The following is a 20963-nucleotide window of genomic DNA, read 5'->3' on the forward strand; positions in this document are numbered from 1 at the left end:
GGGGATCTTCCGACCCAAGGATCAAACCTGCCTCTCTTATGTTTACGGCATTGGCAGGCGGGTTATTTTTATTTTTTTAAACTACCAGCGCCACCAAATCCACCCTCCATCAGCTGTTCTCAATCTGAGAACTCCCTGCCCCATAACAGCTGTGCTTCTCAGAGGATGCACAGGACTCCACGTGGATCCGGTCTGACTGACTTCGCCTCTAAAACACACCCAGTCTGTTCATCTGGGCAGTCCTAAGTACCTGCCACTCCAGTACTCTTGCCTGGGAAATCCCATGGATGGAGGAGCCTGGTAGGCTACAGTCCATGGGGTCGCGAAGTCGCCGTCGGACACGACTGAGCAATTTCACTTTCACTTTTCACTTTCATGCAGTAGAGAAGGAAATGGAAACCCACTCCAGTAGGCTTGCCTGGAGAATCCCAGGGATGGGAGCCTGGTGGGCCGCCGTCTATAGGGTCGCACAGAGTCGGACACGACTGACGTGACTTAGAAGCAGCAAGTACCTGCTCATCTGGAGATGAGCCTAACCTAACCCTAACGCACAAAGCAGTTCCGCCCTCTGGCAAGTTCACCTGGACGGGTCAGGACGACACCTTCTCCAAGAAGCCCTCCCTGATGGCCCGGCCCCTCCACAAGACTGATCAACTAGCCCCTTTAAGTTCCCTTACCTCCGCCCATCCTAGCTGTGGTGGGCAACTCAGCTTTTGCACCTACCCTCTGCAGGTATGAGCACAACTTGGGGAGCGGACTGTGTCATAATCATCTTTGTACCCCCGGCCCTTAGTTCATCAGTCATGCCCCCTAAACCTGGAGAACTTCTCTCTGCAGAAGAACCTGGACGCCCTGCCTCCGTGTGTCTTTAATCCACGGCAGGGGACCAGGACCCAGATGGTGAACAAGAAGCCTCCTGGTAGTGACAGCATCGGCGGTCACTAACTGCCCAACCAGGCCTCCGGGACCGAGAGGGTAATGACAGAGGTTTGCACAGCATAGGCGCTCGGGGTCGCGAGGTGGGGCCACACCGCTTGCAGCTCTTCGGCTTCGGCGGACGGAGCTGGAGCACGCGCGTGGTCGTCATGACAACGCCGACGCTGCCGGCAGGATGTAGGGAGCATGGAGCTCAGCCAGAAACAGGCCGGGCCGGCGTCCGGGTCCCCACTTCCCGCTCCCTCTAGGACCCCGACTCCGGCCTGGGCTGCGGCGGACGATAGTGGTAAGAAACAGGGGGTCCCTTCGGCGCCAGCCTGGCCCGGAGGAAACGCGCGAGGGGCGTCATGGCCAGGCCGAGTCCTCCGAGCAGACTTTGGGCCAGAGGTTGCCCGGCGGGATAGGGCCCCTAGGAACCCTTACTGAGCCCGGAACTTCGGGGCGCCCCCAAACGTGGGCGAGAGGGCAGCCCCAAGCTTCCGCGGTGGGTGCGCGGTTCTCGCGGTGGGTTGTCCTGAATTCAAGTGTGTGTCGCTCTCTCTGTCTCCATGCACTACTTGGGCCCCTTTTTATGAAGTCTCCAGAGAGCAGGGCACAGGTGGGCTAGAGGCTCTGGAGACCACTCTTTGCACGTTCACGCCTGCACGGTTCTAAGTATTTCTGCACCCGTGAATTATCTGGTAGCATGTTAAGCATTCTTGCCTGGAGAATTCCATGGAAAGAGGAGCCGGGCAGGCTACAGCCCATGGGGTCACAAGGAATCGGACACGACTGAGTGACTCACTTTCACTCTCATGTGAAGCGGAAAGTGTACACCCCTCTCCCTTCACAATTTACATTTTGGATGCGTGTGTGCTTGTAGATAGGGAATTATGCCACAGGCCTTACATATTCCACGCAGCACTGTGAGGTGGGCATTGACATGCTCTTTTAGCATAAAAGGAAATTTAAGATCGAAGAATTTCAGTAAGTTGTTTGACATCACACAGCCCTTCCGGATTAGCACCAAAGTCTGACTGACCCTCAGTCCTCAACCTCCCAGCACTTGACTGTTCCAATAGAAGAGGGTGAAGGTTAAAGTGAAATTGGTTAGTCGTGTCCGACTCTTTGTAACCCTATGGACTGTAGCCTACCAGGTTTTTCCATCCATGGGATTTTCTAGGCAAGAGTACCAGAGTGGATTGCCTTTTCCTGCTCCAGGGGATCTTCCCGACCCAGGGATCGAACCCAGGTCTCCTGCATTGCAGGCAGAGGCTTTACCCTCTGAGCCACCATAGAAGAGGGTAACCACCTCCAAAATAAGCCCGTATCTAGTAATTTTTAAACGGGTTATTAGGTAAAAATTATTTGGAATTCTAGTCAGGTGTGGATTAAAAATGAATCTAGGCTAAATTCTTGACATTTTCTTGTAGAATTGTTATTCCTAGGGTTTTTTTTACCATTTGAAAACCAGTTTATTATTTTCTCCTAAAATGAATACAGTATAGGAAATAAACTGTTGGTGCCATAGAATCCTGACACAATACTTGGGTGAATTTTAAATAAAAGAGTAGCAGAAAAATATAGCTGATGCTCAAAAATACTTTAAATCCATGGCCAGGTAGTTAAATATACATATTCTTTGGCTTTGTTTAGCCTGTAATCTAAGATTCCTTCATGCCTTCACATAAACATGACTTGTAGGTCTACATCTGTTTGCATGTCCTGGATATGGTTCTGCCAGCTGAGGGCAGGCAATGAACCTGAGAAATTCTCAAGGCAACCCTCTCTTCTCTTTGATGATGTATTTAAAATTATTATTATTTTTTAATTAAAAATCAAAATGGAGTAACTGTGGTTCAGGCATAAAAAATGGAGCCGGGTGGCTGTTGTGGATATGATTTCAGATGCATTCCTTTTATCACTGAGAACTTGAATTGGCTTCCCTGGTAGCTCAGCTGGTAAAGAATCTGCTTGCAATGCAGGAGACCCCAGTTCGATTCCTGGGTCGGGAAGGTCCCCTAGAGAAAGAATAGGCTACCCACTCCAGTTTTCTTGGGTTTCCCTGGTGGCTGAGACGACAAAGAATCCACCTGCAATGTGGGTGACATGGGTTTGATCCCTGGGTAGGGAAGATCCCCTGGAGAAGGGAATGGCAACCCACTCCAGTATTCTTGCCTGGAAAATCCCAGAGACAGAGGAGCCTAGCGGGCTACAGTCCATTGGGTCTATATAGCACAGTGTCAGACTCAAGGACACTACTAGCTGTTTGCCAAATAGGAACTGCTAGCTACACCCTTAGGTTCAAATTTCTTCCCACCATTGCAACTTTGTAATCATTTCAGACTCCCAGTCATTCCTTGCTTAACAAGCAACCTCATTTCTTGCCAGCTCAAACCCCAATCCCAATTCTTGATGAACCATTTATGTAACTTCCTGGGTTTTTTGCCTTTGTAAATCGCCACCTTTTTGTAGTCTGTTGGAACACAGTTCAAGTGCTTCTTGGATCTGTGTCTCCTGGATTGCAATTTTAACAAACACCAAATAATTACCTCTGTTTCAATTGGGTCTCCATTTCTGAGATTTTGTTTTAACATTTTTAATACCAAGGAAGGTTAGGAGCCAGAGGAGAGGGAAGAAACCCAGTGGGAGCCCAGTTCCAACAAGTAAATTCATTTGAGGTCTATTTGTTTTATTTTCTGTTGAGGATGCTAAAGGAGCATTTTTTTGGATTGTATTCCATGTGAACCACAGTCTCCTAAATCCTAAATCTATGCTATGCTATGCTAAGTCACTTCAGTCGTGTCTGACTCTGTGCGACCCCATAGACGGCAGTCCACCAGGCTCCCCCGTCCCTGGGATTCTCCAGGCAAGGACACTGGAGTGGGCTGCCATTTCCTTCTCCAGTGCATGAAAGGGAAAAGTCAAAGTGAAGTCGCTCAGTCATGTCCGACTCTTAGCGACCCCATGGATTGCAGCCTAACAGGCTCCTCTGTCCATGGGATTTTCCAGGCAAGAGTACTGGAGTGCGGTGCCATTGCCTTCTCCGACTAGGAGCATTTTTATCCTCCTTCCCCTCGGGGCTCAACAACTTGAGAAGTCCTTGTGTACCTGAGAGTTTTAAATGTCCCGAGAATTACTATAGATGGGAATCTGTTTAGCATTAACTCATCATTTCTCAAATTTATTTTACAATAAACCCCATTCTATTTAGAATATCTTTGATCATGCAGTAGATTAGTATTCCACAGAACACAGTTTGGGAAATACTGTGCTAAAGTATTATTTAGTACATGAAATAAAGTATTATTTAAATATATAAATACATGTCCTAAAATAAGTGAAAGATTTCTTTAAAAATTGTCTTTAAGTTGGAGTATAGTTGATTTACAATGGTGTTAGTTTCAGGTATACAGCACAGTGATTTAGTCATACAGAATATATATGTATGTTCTTTTGCAGATTCTTTTCCATTATAGGTTACTACAAGACAGTGAATATATTTCCCTGTGCTATACAGTAGGTCCTTATTATTTTATGCTTAGTAAGTGAAAGATTTCTTACGTACAATTATGCTGTTACAAATTTTCAGAGGGTATCTAATGAAATGGGAAAGATGCTCATAATGTTAACTGAAAAGGATATAGAAAAAGAAAATAGGGAACACTCCCAGACCTCAATTGCAGTGGTTCTTTGGGAATGAGATTGCTGATCAATGTTTCTTTTTGATATTGAAATTTCCAAGTTATTTGAAATAAATGTAGGTTAAATTTATTTATTTAGGCCACACCATGCAGCTGCAGGATCTTAGTTCTCCAACCAGGCATGGAACCAGGACTCCTGGCAGTGAGAGCACAGAGTTCTAACTACTGGACTACTACGGAATTCCCCTAATTTTTTTTAAGTTTATTAAAAAAAAAAAAACTGTAAGAAAAGATTATTTGCTTTCAGTTTTAACATAATGCTCTCTCTCTTGAATCTTGTTTTGCACATTTGTTTAGCAAACTCTTTAGTTCATATAGTGCAGAAATCCACTCATGAAGGAACATTTTTGAGATTAAGAGACTTAGAGAAGCTGGATCCTCAAGATCTCAGGGTGGCTGAGTAGTAAGATCACTGAGCTCTCTTAGAGAGACATGCAAACACAAAAGCTAAGACAGAAAAGAGACAGGGAGTGGTATGTGCTTGTAAGAAAAGTGTTAGGATACCTTCTAACTAGAAAGCCTGGGCCTGGAAAAAGATGCTTTTAAAATAATAACAAAGGGGAGGGGAGAAGGGATATACTGGGAGATTGGGACTGATATATACACACTTCTATATATAAAATAGATGAGGACCTACTGTAACTCTACTTGATACACTGTAAATTATATGGGTGAAGTGAAGTCAAAGTTGCTCAGTCGTGTCTGACTCTGCGAGCCCGTGGACTATGCAGACCATGGAATTCTCCAGGCCAAAATACTGGAGTGGGTAGCTTCCCATTCTCTAGGGGATCTTCCCAACCCAGGGATCGAACTCAGGTCTCCCACATTGCAGGCGAATTCTTTACCAGCTGAGCCACAAGGGAAGCCCAAAGCAAGCAGTACCTCCTTTGAGCCAGAAATGAACCAGGGACTGAAGGATAAGAACCTAAAAAGAGTGGATATATGTATGTGTATGTGGGCTTCCCTGGTGGCTCTGATAGTAAAGAATCTACCTGCAATGCAGGAGACTCAGGTTTGATCCCTGGGTCGCGAAGATCCCCTGGAGAAGGGAATGGCAATCTACTCCAGTATTCTTGCCTGGGAAATCCCATGATAAGAGGAGCCTGGTGGGCTACAGTCCATGGGGTCAGAGTCGGACAGGACTGAGCAACTAACACACTACACAACACACAGTTTATGTATAACTGATTCACTTTTCTGTACACCTAAAACTAACACAACACTGTCGATCAACTATACTCCAATAAAAGTTTTTTAAAAAAGTAGTATCGACAATAATAAGATGATGCATCAAGGAAAGCTGCAGGTATAACAGAGGAAGAAGACTTCAACTCCTGTTTTGTATCTGTCTTCCCTATTAGCGACTAACAGGGAAAAATCACCTTTAGAAAGAGGAAATAGAAGACAATGGTAGGTAAAGCACTTCTATGAGTGAGGTCTCAACTTGGAGAGACCTGTTCTTCTAGGAAGAACAGACAGAGCTGTATTCAAAGATGCTATCAACTTACAGGGTATAGAAGGTCTTCAAGAAGCCTGTTGGACTTGATTTTTCAGATCCCTTTTGAGTTTAGACTCTATGATTAAACTGTCTTTATCTGAAGCCATTATAAGCAAACATGAGTTACCCTAATCCATTATGGCAGAATGGAAAGAGGCTTTGGAGTCGTTTGATTCAATACTCTGCTGTATGATTTCAGGCAAAATACTTAATTTTTCTGGATGTCATTTTCCTCAGCTGCCAGGCCTATTACTTAACAGAAGTTAGTTCTCCTTTTGTGCCACTTCCAAGTTAAGTGTCTGCCCATCCTCAGTGGGTACCTCTATGGCCCTAGTTCTCCAAACAGCATTTTTCTTCTCTCCCATTCCTTATTTTACTTTCTCTATTCTTCCTTTTCTTCCCCTCACCCCTGACTCTACACACATATTTGTATCTTTGAAAGAAATCTAATTTTGGTGGGAGGAAGCACCTGGGATAATTTATATGTGATGAAATGTATTGCATTTATTTTTCAAAAGTTTCAGCATCTATTGGTGGTCTCCAGGAATATTATTATGACCTATGTATGGAAAAGTCCCAGGAAATTAAACCTTTTATATTGCAAATACTCCAAGAAGTGGATGAAGAAATTGAAAAAGGGTAAGGAAGACATGTACTTGATTACATCAGGAACAGTCACTGATACTCATCTGTGTGAAAACTCTTGGAATACTGAGTGATTTGAAAGCCATTTGCAAATGCTGGATGAAATGGACATGCTTTTTTGATTCAGCATAGATGACTGACACAGGTCTTGCACTAGAACAGCATTCTCCAAGTCTGAGTTCCAGATTGGTCATTAACTCCTGTGAGCTGGGTTTATTTATGCAAATCATTGAATGACATTTTTCAATGTCATTACCTATCAAGTGGGAATACTTTTTTTCTGTGGTTGAGAAATTAAATTATGCATAAAGTGCTTTTCAAAAGCTGTAGTATATATTCGGTAGTTTTAAGTTACACTTGATAAAAATCTGTATTGTGGTACTTGGTTCCAGTAAATACTATCCAATGATGTCACTAAACATGAAGGGAAAATATTTTTATTTCTTTACTGGATTTCCTTTTAATATTTTAACAGATCAGTAGGAATCACATTAAATATTGCTGGTAACAGTCGCTCAGTATCAGGAGAAAGAGTAACAGGTGAAGATTTCTGGATCCTTTGCAGAGTTTTAAAGAATAATTCATATATTAATGGTATGTTTCCTTAAGCATCATTCCTTCCTGTTCTCCTTCTCCTGATTAAGTATTCATTAGGAGGAATATCAGCTTCTACTCATCTGTATTCTTCAGGTTTGGATGTTAGATACAACCTCCTGAGTGATGTTGGCGCGTACTATGCTGCAAAACTGCTCCAGGTATCTTACTGCAAAATGTTGTTCCTTTTTTTTTCTTCCAGGACCGAGTTAAGAACCAGTCTTTTCTTTGGAATGTGCAGGGTTTCAGCAGCCCTAGCCTGCTAACTAACCCTTTATTGTAGACTTCACTTTGGAGACACCCAAACTGAAATGATGCTTTATGGTTGCATTTTATTTAAGAAAGGTAGTGTGGTCCACCAATAAGAACAGGTGTCCTCCAAGAAAAGGCTTTGTTTCAACCTCAGAAGATTGGCATATACATGTGTGTGTCTGTATTTTCCGTTAAAATGTTTAAAGCAGCATATATCATTTTTTATCCTTCCCTTAAATTGGCTTTTTAATTTCCTAGCTATTTGTCCCATTCTCATGTGCTGCAAGTGTCTCTATTGAGCCAAAAAAGATCTTAAAATTCTCATACCCATGAAATAGCACAGAATATAAGGATGGAGTGAAGATTAAAAAACAAACAACTAACCAAGTTATTTTCAACAACCATAAATCAAAATGCTGCAAAAATCATAGCCACCAACATGTTCTCAGATCTGTTTATGGTGAAATCACCTAGTCTAGTTACATATACACAAAACATAGTTTTGCAAAATATCAAGGGTCTTGACTGTGCTAGAACACTTGAAATACAGTAAAAACACATTTGTGTATATGGTCTCAGCAGAGCTCATACCTAGAGCCTCTTGAGTCATCTTTTGCAAAGTGATACACTATGGTTCAGTACATAAAGCACATCCATACTTTGAATCATTGATGAAAAATGAATATAGTGGGAGGGAGGCTCAAGAGGGATATGTGTATACTTAGTAGCTGACTCACATTGTTGTACAGCAGAAACTAACACAACAGTGTAAAGCAACTATCCTCCAATTAAAAAAAAAAAAAACTAAAAAAATGAACAGTCTTTTTCTTTATCCTGTAATTATATTTGTTTAAATGAGAATGTTGATTTTTTTCCCTTAATCGTCCTTTGTTTTGCTGGACCTTGAAATTTCCTGGTTATAAAGATTTTCTTTGCTGGTAAACACTTTTACTTAAAAAGCAGCTCATATATTTTTGATTGATTTCTAGTAATACATGTATAGTAACTTCTTTTCTCTTATTTTAGAAACAACATAATCTCATTTACTTAAATCTTATGTTTAATGACATTGGGCCTGAAGGTGGAGAACTGATTGCTAAAGCCCTACATGTAAGCATTCATATACCTCAAACTAACAATTTGGGGATTTCAATTTCTTTAATTTTAGCTTGAAACCAACAGAAACAAATGTTAATGTCAACTTCTTTTAATATTGTGCAAATGTATATTTTTTGTTGCACTTCATTAACATTTAGACATCACATGAGTACTTTTGAACTCACTTTTAATACAGTTTTATGGATAAACCATAATGGAAAATATAAAAAAAGTATATATAACAGTTTGCTGAACAGGAATTAACACATTGTAAATCAACTATACTTCAATAAAAAAAAATCGTTTTATTAAGACATCATTCACATACAGAATTTATCCTTTGGAAGTGTTCAGTTCAGTGGCTTTTTTAGTATACAATGGACACCTTGAACAGCACAGGTTTGAACTGCATGGGTCCACTCATGTGGGTTTCTTTCACTAAATACATGCTGCAGTACAATACAATCCATGGTCAGTCGAATCTGAGAGTGTAGGACTTGGATATGGAGGGCCAACTGTGAAGTTAAACTCGTTTTCAACAGCACAGAGGGTCGCGGCTCCTAACCCCCGTGTTGTTCAATGATCAGCTATCTTCACAGTTTTGTAACCATCACCACTATCACTGTTGTTAGAACACCTCCTCCCCACAGGAGAGAGACCCTGTTAGAAATCCCCCTCTATGCTTCTCTCCCTCTCTCTCCAGCACCCCGCAGTCGTATCTGCTTTCTACCTGTCTATTCTGATCATTTCATATAAATAGAATCACCATATAATATGTGGCCTTTATTGACTGGCTTAATGCTTTCAAGTGTCATCCATGTTGTAACATACTTCATTCCTTTTTATTGCCAAGTAATATTCCATTGCACATTTCATTCATCCATTAGTTAATGGGTATTTGGGTTTCCACTTTTTGTCTATAATGAATAATGCTACTATGAATATTTGCACACATTTTTCTGTGTACTTATGTTGTCAATTTTCTAGGGTATATACCTTGGAGTGGAACTGATGGATCATTTGGAAACTGTTTAACATCTTGAATGACTGTTTTTCAAAGTGGTTGCCCCTTTTTATGTTCCACCAACAATGTATGGGTATTTGGATTTCTCTATATCCTCACCAATACTTGGTACTTTTTGATTTGAGCTATCCTAGTGGGTATGAGAAGGCAATGGCACCCCACTCCAGCCTGGAAAACCCCATGGACGGAGGAGCCTGGTGGGCTGCAGTCCATGGGGTCGCGAAGAGTCGGACACGACTGAGTGACTTCACTTTCACTTTTCAGTTTCATGCACTGGAGAAGGAAATGGCAACCCACTCCAGTGTTCTTGCCTGGAGAATCCCAGGGACGGGGGAGCCTGGTGGGCTGCCGTCTATGGGGTCGCAGAGTTGGACACGACTGAAGTGACTTAGCATTAGCAGTAGTATCTTTAGAAGCACACGATTTTAGAAGTTCAATAAAATGCATTTTGTTTTTCTTGTTGTTTATGCTTTTGGTGTTATATCTAAAGTCATATCTGACCTAAAGTCATGAAGATTTACACTTACATTTTCTTCTAAGTTTTTGACTCATTCAGTTATTTGATATTTTAATTTTTGTATATGAAGTGACATAGGAGTAATTTCATTCTTTTTCATGTGGCTATCTAGTTGACCCAACACCTTGTGTTAAAACTATTCTTTTCCTAATTTTGACAACTAATTTTGACATCCTTGTCAAGAGTCAGTTGATTATAAATGTGAGTTTATTTCTGTACTATTAATTTATATATCTGTTCTTAGGCCAGTCCCACACTATCTTGGCTACTGTAGTCCTGTAGTTAAGTTTTGAAGAAGTGTGGGTCTTCTTTGTTCTTTTCAACGTTGTGTTGGTTCTTCTGGGTCCCCTGCATTTTCACATGAATTTTAAGATCAGTTTATCAATTTCTGCAAAGCAAACAAACAAACTGGGATTTTGAGAGGGATTGCTTTAAATCTTTAGATCAACTTAAGGAATAGTGCCATTTTAACTGCAGAGAGATCCAACCAGTCCATTCTAAAGGAGATCAGTCCTGGGTGTTCTTTGGAAGGAATGATGCTAAAGCCGAAACTCCAATACTTTGGCCACCTCATGCGAAGAGTTGACTCTTTGGAAAAGACTTGATGCTGGGAGGGATTAGGGGCAGGAGGAGAAGGGGACGACAGAGGATGAGATGGCTGGATGGCATCACTGACTCGATAGACGTGAGTTTGAGTGAACTCCGGGAGATGGTGATGGACAGGGAGGCCTGGTGTGCTGCGATTCATGGGGTCGCAAAGAGTCGGACACGACTGAGTGACTGAACTGAACTGAACTGAATAGTCTTCTGATTCAGAAACATGGGATGTGTTTCTTCATATATGAGTTCTAACAGGTCTTTTTTTGTTTTGGTGGATTCCTTAGAATTTTCCCCATATAAGATTGTCATATGCAAGAAGTTTTGCCTCTTTTCCAACCTGTATGCCTTTTTTTCTTGCCTTATCTAGCTCCATCCAGTACAATGTAAAATAGAAGTGGTGAGAGTGGACATCCTTTCCTTCTTCCCACTCTTGGGGTGGGGCGGGGGCAGGGCGGAGTTTGACTTAATTTTAAAGGTAATTATCCCAGGGACGGGGGAGCCTGGTGGGCTGCTGTCTATGGGGTCGCACAGAGTCAGACACGACTGAAGTGACTTAGCAGCAGCAGCAGCAGCATGTACACTTATGGTTCAAATATTTATTCATTAGGACAATGAAATGTCTGTAATTTTGTGAACGATTTATCGAAAGAATGAATTACGAGAAGGAATTAAACTTTGCAAATGTCTGAGAAATTGTCATTTTCAAAGTAATACAGGGAAATGTGAAGTGAGTGTTTAACGGGTATAGGATCTCCCTTAAGGGTAGAGAGAATATTTTGAAATTAGAGGTGACGGCTGCACAACACTGTGAATGTAGTAAAATCCAGTGAGTTGTACTTTCTGGCTGCACCATGTGCCTTATAGGATCTTAGTCCCCTGGCCAGGGATTGAACCTGAACCCCTCAGCAGTGAGTGTGCAGAGTCCTAATTGCTGGACCACCAGGGAATCCCCAAATTGTACACTTTATATTTTTACCTATTATGGGAAATTGAATGTTACCTTTATGGAATATATTCTGTTCAATCTCCATGAAAAACTGACTGAGTCTGCAAATAGTAATACAGTCTCCTAACTCACGTAATCAGAAGAGAATTCTGTGGGTTAAAATTTTAATCCAGTTTTGCCTCTTTTCATTTTCAGAAGAATAGAACTCTGAAACACCTAAGAATGACTGGAAACAAGATTGAAAATAAGGGTGGAATGTTTTTTGCTGCAATGCTACAAATTAATTCATCCTTAGAGAAATTAGATCTGGGTGACTGTGATCTGGTGAGTTAAACTGGTTATGAGAGTCACTCACGTGTTTGATCATTCTCCCTGGAAACTAGCACAGAGAAGTGTCAAGAGACCAGCTACATGACAGTCTTATGAATGATTTAAGCTCATCTCTAAGATCTAGTATCAGAGAAAAAAAATCTTTAAGTAAAAATCAGATTATAATAATTTTATGGAAGACTATCCAGTGTAATAAAAATCTTCCTAAATTTCCATCTATTACCCTTCTTAACTTGCATGGGATTTTCTAAAGAAGAATCTTATGTTCCTTTTAATTAAACTAATACTTCATTTGTATAATATAAATTTTTTATTTGTGGAAACATTTTTCAGTAAGTACTTATAGCATAAAACCTAAGACAATTCTAAGAGCCCTCATCTGACCTGATATGTCTTCAAAGTCCAGGCTTCATTTTTTCAAACATGCCTTCAAACCTTCAGGCCTACTGTTAGGAACCTAGTTAAAAGGTTAATGCAAAATCACTGGGACAGGATGTCAGTAAGATGGGCCAAGGAGGCTCTTTGGTATAATAGGCTCTAAAGTTTAAGTGGGTAGATACAGTAAGTAAGGAACGGGGAAAGCATTAATTCAATATACAGTTGACTTGACAACATGGGTTTGAACTGCTGGGTCCAGGTAAATGCAGACTTTTTACAATAGTAAATACTACAATTGCTACAGGAGTCAAGGTTCTTTGAATCCATGGATACCAAGGTATACAATTGACCCCTGACCCTTTAGGGTCAACTGTGTATTTTCTGCACGTAATAGTCACAATCCTAGATTCTAAGGATACAGGAGTGCATCAGATATAGTCTCTGCCTTTATAAAGGTTATATTTTAGTTGAGAAAATATCAGTAAATTAGAGCAAAGTGCTACAAAGATGGCAAAGTACTCTGATAATGGTAGGAGGTAGGAGGTCATCTAAGTGAAAGGATGGTTATCCCTAAGATCTGAGGAAGTAATTCTAGGATGAAGAAAGCTGCCTCATCTGTGAAGGATGAGAAAGAGCTGCCTTCAGGAGGGATATGGCAGAATATTCCAGGCAAGGGATCCAGAACATGCCGACCCTAAGAAAGTGCTCCCCCAAGTGTGGTATGGTGCTAAGAGAGTGCTTCCCCAAGTGTAGCATGACTGACAGAGATTGAAGTAATTTTAATACTCATGTATTTATTTTTACAAATGCTTTCTATTTATTTCAAGGGTTTATGGCTTCCTATTTAAAGAAGTGAAACAGTTTTAGGAAGTTTCTGCACTAGTTCAGGTGGGTGATGAGAACCTGGGTGAGGTGGTAGCTACAGAGATGGACTAATTAGAGACATCTTTTGGAAGCAGAATCTGTAAGATTTGCTTCTAAGATCTGGCAATCAACTGACAGGAAGCTAAGAGGACTGGTGGAGTGGGAAGAGGCCCAGGCTTTCTGGTGTGACAACTAGGTATGTATCTATCACAGAGATGCGAGAGGATCAGGCCCTTCCAAAAGGCAGAGGGGGCCAACTGGAGTTGTGAAAAATGTGATTAGTAACAGTTTGCTGCCATAATCACACATGTAAAGTGTGTTAGTATGAATATAAAAGGAGGTTTGCATTAAGGATATGTAAGTAGCATAGAGCCCTAGCTGGGATCCACTTGTGTGTCCGCATGTCTGACGTCTGCATCATATAGAATCTTGAAGATTTAGGAGCAAACCTAGAGGTAAACATCCGAGGAAACCTTAAGAAACTCCCTGTGCATGTTAAAGATGGATTTTTTCTGAATTTTATCAACCTACATTCAAGGACTAGGAAATTAAACCTTTAAGAGCACGGTTTTGATTTATCAGAGCCCAGTTTTACTGATCCTGAAATATTAAGGAGGTTACTTTATATACTTTGTCAGTTTCCTTAATGAATTTATCTGTTTTTAGGGAATGCAAAGTGTGATAGCATTTGCTACAGTCCTAACTCAAAACCAAACAATTAAGGGATTAAACCTAAATCGACCCATACTGTATGGTGAACAGGTATGTATTCTAAGTGAGCAGTTAATAATGCTGTATGTGAATAAAACGAAGGTACTAACTGGGGGTTATGTCAAGGTTCATGAATGCGCTGTATTTTTAGAATTGCAAACTACCATTTACAAATGAAAACTTGAATGGAAAATTTTAAATTCTGGGTTAAGAGTTTTATAACTATGGTTTTAGATGTTGCTTATTTAAGCAAATATGTTGTCTTTTGTTCTTATAAACTCATTCTCAGTGGGTAAACCTGTGAGAGGCAGAGTGCTTAAGATGAACACATATATGATTAAAGTTTAAGGGCTACAGAATTATAAGAGCCCAGTGTGAACTGTTTTGTCATTTGTTTGTTTTGTTATATTGATGTGATGAACCACTGCATCTTTGAAATCATAAGTAATAATGGCATACTGCCTAAGAATAGCAGTCTGGGAGATCTGGACTTCATCCTATAGATAAGCTGCATTCTGTAGCTTGAGGGGTCTCCATTCCCCAACCAGGAACTGAATCTGGGCCCAGTAGTGAAAAAAAAGTCCTATCCACTGGACCGCCAGGGAATTCCCTCATGCTTAACCATGGTACCAATTATTGTGATTTTTTTCCCTTCTGGGATGATTGATATTTTTTAAATAATTATTTCTGTTGTTGCTATTCAGTTGCTAAGTCGTGTCTGACTCTTTGCCAATCCCATGGACTGCAGCACGCCAGCTTCCCTCTCCTTCATTATCTCCTAGAGTTTGCTCAAACTCACGTCCACTGAGTCAGTGATGCTATCCCAGCCATCTTATCCTCTGTTGCCCCCTCTCCTTCTGCCTTCAATCTTTCCCAGCATCAGGGTCTTTTCCAGTGAGTCAGCTCTTTACACCAGGGGGCCAAAGTACGGGAGCTTTAGCATCAGCCCTTCCAATGAATAGTCAGGGCTGATTTCCTGTAGGATTGACTGATTTGAACTCCTTGCAGTCCAAAGGGCGCTCAAGAATCTTCTCCAGCACAATTAAAAAGCATCAATTCTTCGGCGCTCAGCTTTAACTAACCTCTTTTACATCACTTAGTCATTGTACTTTACAAGTGCCCACTGCCTATTTCTAAGATGGTAAAGGTATCATTTGTGACAAAATGATTTCTTTTTAAAAGCCATGCTAAACAAACAGCAAATTGTAGACTAACAGTCTTAACTGATAAAATCTTCTTAAAAAGCTAATTTAAATTACTGACCATGTTTGAAATAAACATGTACTGCTTTAAAATTATATTTTAGAAAAAAAGGCTTATCTATTTTTAGGAAGAGTCTACAGTTCACCTAGGCCACATGTTGAAAGAAAATCAGTGCCTTGTTGAATTACACATGTGTAAACATGATATAAAAAATTGTGGTATGAAACAGTTATGTGATGCACTGCATCTGAATAGGAGCCTACAATACCTTGATGTAAGCTGGTAAGTGATAATCTGGATAATCTATGTAAAGATTCATAGTAGGTATGATTCTGTGTTAGACACTAAATCCAAAAATTAGGAAATAAAACCATTTTTATCTTTTTATCTTGAGCTTCACTTATTATTCAGTTTAAACTGATATAGTATCTCCTAATAACTGGAATGAGCAATTTAAATATGTAAACCAGAACAGAAGCAACATTTTATGGCAAATTTTCATTAACATTTTTAGAAACTGAGTGATTAAAATAAATCTTAACTAAAATAGAAAGTACTGCTTAAAAGTTTCTAAGCCTGTGATCTCAATGAATAAAAGGACACTTCATATTTTAATATATAACTACATATTTTTCCTTTCCCAGCAATAAAATAACTCAGGATGGAATGAAGTGTTTGGCCGATGTTCTGAAAAGCAATACTACCCTGGAAGTAATAGATCTTTCTTTTAACAGAATGGAAAATGCAGGAGCAAACTATCTCAGTGATGCTCTTGCTTCACACAACAGGACTCTTAAAGCGTTAGTATGGGTTTACATTTAATCAAAATAACAGAAAAAAAGCTATTTAGAACTCTAAACTTAAACCTCTTATCACTTAAGATTCACGGTGAAATATGAAAACTCAGTTTCTAAACTGACATATTAAGTTACAGAAAACATTTCAGTATCTTCTATTTTCTTTTTAAAGGAATGTCTTTTTAAAATTAGATGGATACCAGTTATGAATGCTTAAGGTTAATGAGAAAATTCTTATCACTTATATAATTTATCCCGAATTCTAACAGAAAAGTTAAAATCATTCAATATGATAATGACTTTAAAATAAGAATGAATCAAGAAGAAAATATTACTCAGGTGACTTTATCCTGAAAAATATGTCTGTAATCCACTCCAAACCTTTACTGAATAATAAGTAGAACAAGAGTCTGTTCATTTCCAAAATGTAGGTAGCTCTACTTAGGTACATAAAGAATCCAATTAGAAAAGTTTCTTGGATTTCAGGAATTATAAGATCAGTATTTTAACTACTACACTGAATACCCTGAATGCTAAGATAACACAATAAGATGTGTGTAATAAATGCTGTTGGTAGCTCATCCATTCTCTCTGTGGAACTGTTTCCAGGGTTACTTTTTGTTTCTCCACAGGTTGTCTGTGGTGAGCAACAACATAGAGGGAAAAGGACTTGTTGCACTTTCACAATCAATGAAAACAAATCCTACACTCTCTCATATCTACATCTGGGGAAACAAATTTGATGAAGCTACATGTGTGGTAAGTTTGTCTTTACTGAGGTTTTTTCCTGGGGCTTTCCCTCCAACATCAGGTGTTATTTACTGATGAGTTAGTCAGGATTACAAAGTATAGTGAGACACTTCAGTTTTGATAAATTTTAACATACATTCTAAAAATTAGCTACTGGAAAGTTCTGTGGTTGAAACAGTGAAAGATATCAAATACTACATGTTAGTATAAATATCACTGAGGGACTTTTCTGGTGGTTCAGTGGTTGAGAATCCACGTTTCAATGCCGGGGACATGGGTTCAATTCCTGGTCTGGGAAGATCCCACATGCCATGAAGCAACGGAGCCCATGTAACACAAATACTGAGCCCATGTGCCACACCTACTGAAGCCCGTGCGCCTACAGCCTGTGCTCCACACCAAGAGAAGCCACCACAGTGAGAAACACGCACACCGCAGTGAAGAGCAGCCCCTGCTTGCTGCAACCAGGGAAAGCCTGTGCACAGCAACAAAGAGCTAGTGCAGCTGAAAAGAAATAAGTAAATAAAACGATAAATTATACAGTCCTAATTTTACTCCAAAGTTAACTTTGTAAAAAAAAAAAAAAATCACAATTGTTGATTCATTATAAATTTGATGTGGCAATCTGCTACCCAATCTAATCTGCTACCCAATAATTAAACCAAGACACAGAATTTGAAAATACAGTACAGGTTGTCAAAATATTTGGTATGTTGCTTATGTAAATATATAGAACCCTTAATACTGGTTTCAAAACACACAAAAAGCATCATAATGAATAGTTTTCAGTTAGAAAGAATAGAAAAATAAAGTGTCAGAATTCTCAAAAACTGCCAAAAGACTAATCAGAATTCTATCACTAAAAAGATTAATAACATGTACACTATTAAAAAAAAAAGCTTGATTTCAGAAAAACACCACATCCACATTCTGTAACACTAGAAGCTGAATCGAGTTGGACTAATAATGACAAGCTATAGCAGAAAGCAGTTCGACTTGAATCTTTTACTAATTTCTCCTTTTCTCTACAGTAATCACACCCTTACTGACAAATTAGTTTAACATGTTTGTATGACACCTTTATGTAGGTGTCAATGATCCATACAAGATATACAAAGAAAATTCTACAATGAAGAAATAATTGTGTGGCCAGCTACACCAGCATCTAATACTAAGGGAATGGTCTCTAAGCCTAAATTTGTTGGTTACCTTCAGGGAGTCCATGAACTCAAAAGTTTTAAGCCAAAATCTGTGGGTGTTTATTTTTCTAAAAACTGGATCCCCAGCTATCACTGGATCTTCAGGGGGCATATACAATAGCACTCCACCCCTATTTATGAGTCACCTTGGGACTTGAAAATTTTGACTTGAAACCTCTGGTCCACAAAATTGGTAATATATATAGAATTGTTACCTCAGTGAGTCATAAGACAACAAAACATACTTAAAAGTTAAAATGCAGAAATAAGTTTTATAAGATTGTAATTTACACACTGTGAACAATACCTGAAAAATATTAAAATTCAGCAGTTATTCAGAATATTTCAGACTATAAATTATCACATCTAAATGTGAATGTTGAAATTTGTAAAGTGAATAAACTATTTTCTTAATGATACAGTTTTTCTTAAAAATCCTAGGCATATTCAGATTTAATTCACACAGGCCGTCTAAAATCAGACAATACAGATGTGGAGCCGTTTGTGGTAGATGGACACGTGTACCTTGCAGAAGTCTCCAATGGCCTTAAAAGGCATTATTACTGGACACCAGGTTATGGAGAAGCTTGCAGCCCGTCATCTAATGCAGGTTTTTCTCTTGCACCAGTAGGTCAACATCTATGAAAGACAAACTTTAAAGTAATTTTCACCTATGTGTCTTATTACTTTTCAGATATTAATATTTTATTGTCTATTAAATTCTTTCAAAGATTATAATGTTATTTTTGTTAGACAGGTAAAAGATACTAAATTCTAAGTAACTGTCCATTGTGAAAAACTGAGTAGTGTAATTTTTTCAAAAAAATTTTACAAAATAGGGACCAAAATTTGAACACTTGGAGAAGGAAATCAAGGAACTAATTTCTTTTTATAAAGAAAATACTCCCAAACAGTAAAGCAGTATAGAAGGAAAGGTCATTTTAGGTATCCTAACTGAAAGTTGTCATGAAGTAAAAAGGTTTCAGGGGGCAGATTCCAGGGACCATCAAGGGGTTTAGAGATTGAAAAAGTATTTAAGGTATTTTATAGATGGGTTTTGGTACAATTTCACAAATACAGGCAAATATATATAAACAGACACACATATAAATACATATAAATGTATACTTTCCAAACATGTCAGTGCTGCCAGTGAATATTTAAAGAGAATTCTCTTTTGGAGGATGCCACTAACATTTTAATGATTTGATGGCAAATAATTACCCTTGTTTGTGGCCAATTGTTTTCAAATTAAGATTTCTACAAAGAGGCAACAGACACTACAATCCTTTGATTACAGACTCACGTTCACAAATTTATTAATTCATATATACCACTTAACTGTTTAACCTGAATGATTTATTACTGCTAAAGCCAGGCAAAGTGAGGAAAAAAAAAAAACAACTGTGGACAATTTAAAGAGGTTACTCTAAGTTTTGCATCTAAAAGGAAAAACCATCTGTCTCTAAATGTTGTGAGTAATGAGGTGAAATAAAGGTGTTCAGGTTTACAGTTGTCAAAGTATTGCCTTCACTTTATTATTATGAATTCCTCATATCATAGCTGAATTTATTCCAAAAATTTAACATTACAAAAAACCCAAATCTGTTATTCTCCATTCCTTTAATAAAGAATTAAGATAAAAATTTCCTATTAATGACTTTTAAAATTTATCAGGCTTTTCCTTATATTCATCACCTAATACCACATTTCCTTACTCCCCAGGGAAATGTGTGTGTGCATGCAGGGGTGTTGAGGGGTAGACACAGATGGTGGAAATGGTTATGAAATGGGAAGAACATCTGAGTAAATTATACGAGCCATTATTTTTCACTTAATGTTCTAGAGTTACTGAGCCAGAAAAGACCTAAATGCCTTACCAAATCCATTCTCACACTTTCAGAGAGATGAACTTGAATCATCCAGGACAGATGGTTGCTATCAGGTTGAGTCTGTGCTGAAAAACAAAATCTTAAAAACATCTGCAGTTGTTTGAGAAATACACTCATTAGTTGACGTTAATAACAACAAAATGTGTGAAATGGGTTTCAGGGCTTTTTTTGAAATAAGTATCGTTCATATGTTATACTAAAAGAAAACTACTACCATCCGATCATGGAATTTTAGAAATAACATGACTTTCCATTGTTTGCAAAAAACACTTATTGAAAATCTTCTGTCACCAAATGTTTACAATGGAACCAAAAAACTGTACAGACTACAAAATTCTAAGTATGACTTTATGTATCCTGACACTTATGACTGATTTGACTTACTGATTTGACTCTTAGTTTAGTTCTTAATCAAACTTTAGTTTCTAATTTGCTGCATGTTTCAGACTTTTTCTTTTCACTTTAAGGCTTCTTCTTTGAAGACATAAAGACTTTGTTTTTTACAAAGTTCTTTTACATTCAGTTCAGTTCAGTTGCTCAGTCATGTCCGACTCTTTGTAACCTCATGGACTACAGCATGCCAGGCCTCCCTGTCCGTCACCAATTCCCAGAGTTTACTCAAACTTATGTCCATTGAGTCAGTGATGCCATCCAACCATCTCATCCTCTGTTGTCCCCTTCTCCTCCCACCTTCAATCGTTCCCAGCATCAGGGTCTTTTCAAACAAGTCAGTTCTTCGCATCAGGTGGCCAAAGTATTGGAGTTTGAGCATCAGTCCTTCCAATGAATATTCAGGACTGATTTCCTTTAGGATGGACTGGTTGATCTCCTTGCAGTCCAGGGGACTCTTGGGAGTCTTCTCTAACACCACAGTTCAAATGCATCAATTCTTTGGCACTTTTACATTACATGCTGAATATAGCTAGAACTAAATAAATGTTATCTAAAACAAAGTTGCATGTCAGAGGAAAGTCAGGTTTCTATATTGTTAAAAATGCAATAGGAAATAAAAATTTTTTGATCAAATCTGAAAAGCCACAGATGTG

General features: G+C 39.0%; 1 protein-coding gene and 1 long non-coding RNA gene across 2 annotated transcripts; one reads left to right on the forward strand and one right to left on the reverse strand.

The window, feature by feature from the left end:
- Positions 1 to 930: 930 nt before the first annotated feature.
- LRRC34 (leucine rich repeat containing 34) lies at positions 931 to 16101 on the forward strand. Its single transcript, XM_044945038.2, has 9 exons — positions 931 to 1222; positions 6636 to 6756; positions 7238 to 7356; positions 7453 to 7517; positions 8635 to 8718; positions 11989 to 12117; positions 14032 to 14127; positions 15407 to 15561; positions 15924 to 16101. The coding sequence occupies exons 1-9, from the start codon at positions 1123 to 1125 to the stop codon at positions 16099 to 16101; spliced, it is 1047 nt and encodes a 348-aa protein (XP_044800973.1). The 5' UTR covers positions 931 to 1122.
- A 2176-nt stretch (positions 16102 to 18277) lies between these two features.
- On the reverse strand, positions 18278 to 20544 carry LOC112585646. Its single transcript, XR_003110141.3, has 2 exons — positions 19906 to 20544; positions 18278 to 18664 (listed from the first exon to the last, which is right to left on the reverse strand). It is a non-coding gene; the product is annotated as an uncharacterized LOC112585646 (long non-coding RNA).
- Between the last annotated feature and the right edge of the window lie 419 nt (positions 20545 to 20963).

Source organism: Bubalus bubalis, chromosome 1 (genome assembly GCF_019923935.1).
Source record: "Bubalus bubalis isolate 160015118507 breed Murrah chromosome 1, NDDB_SH_1, whole genome shotgun sequence".
NCBI lineage: Eukaryota > Metazoa > Chordata > Mammalia > Artiodactyla > Bovidae > Bubalus > Bubalus bubalis.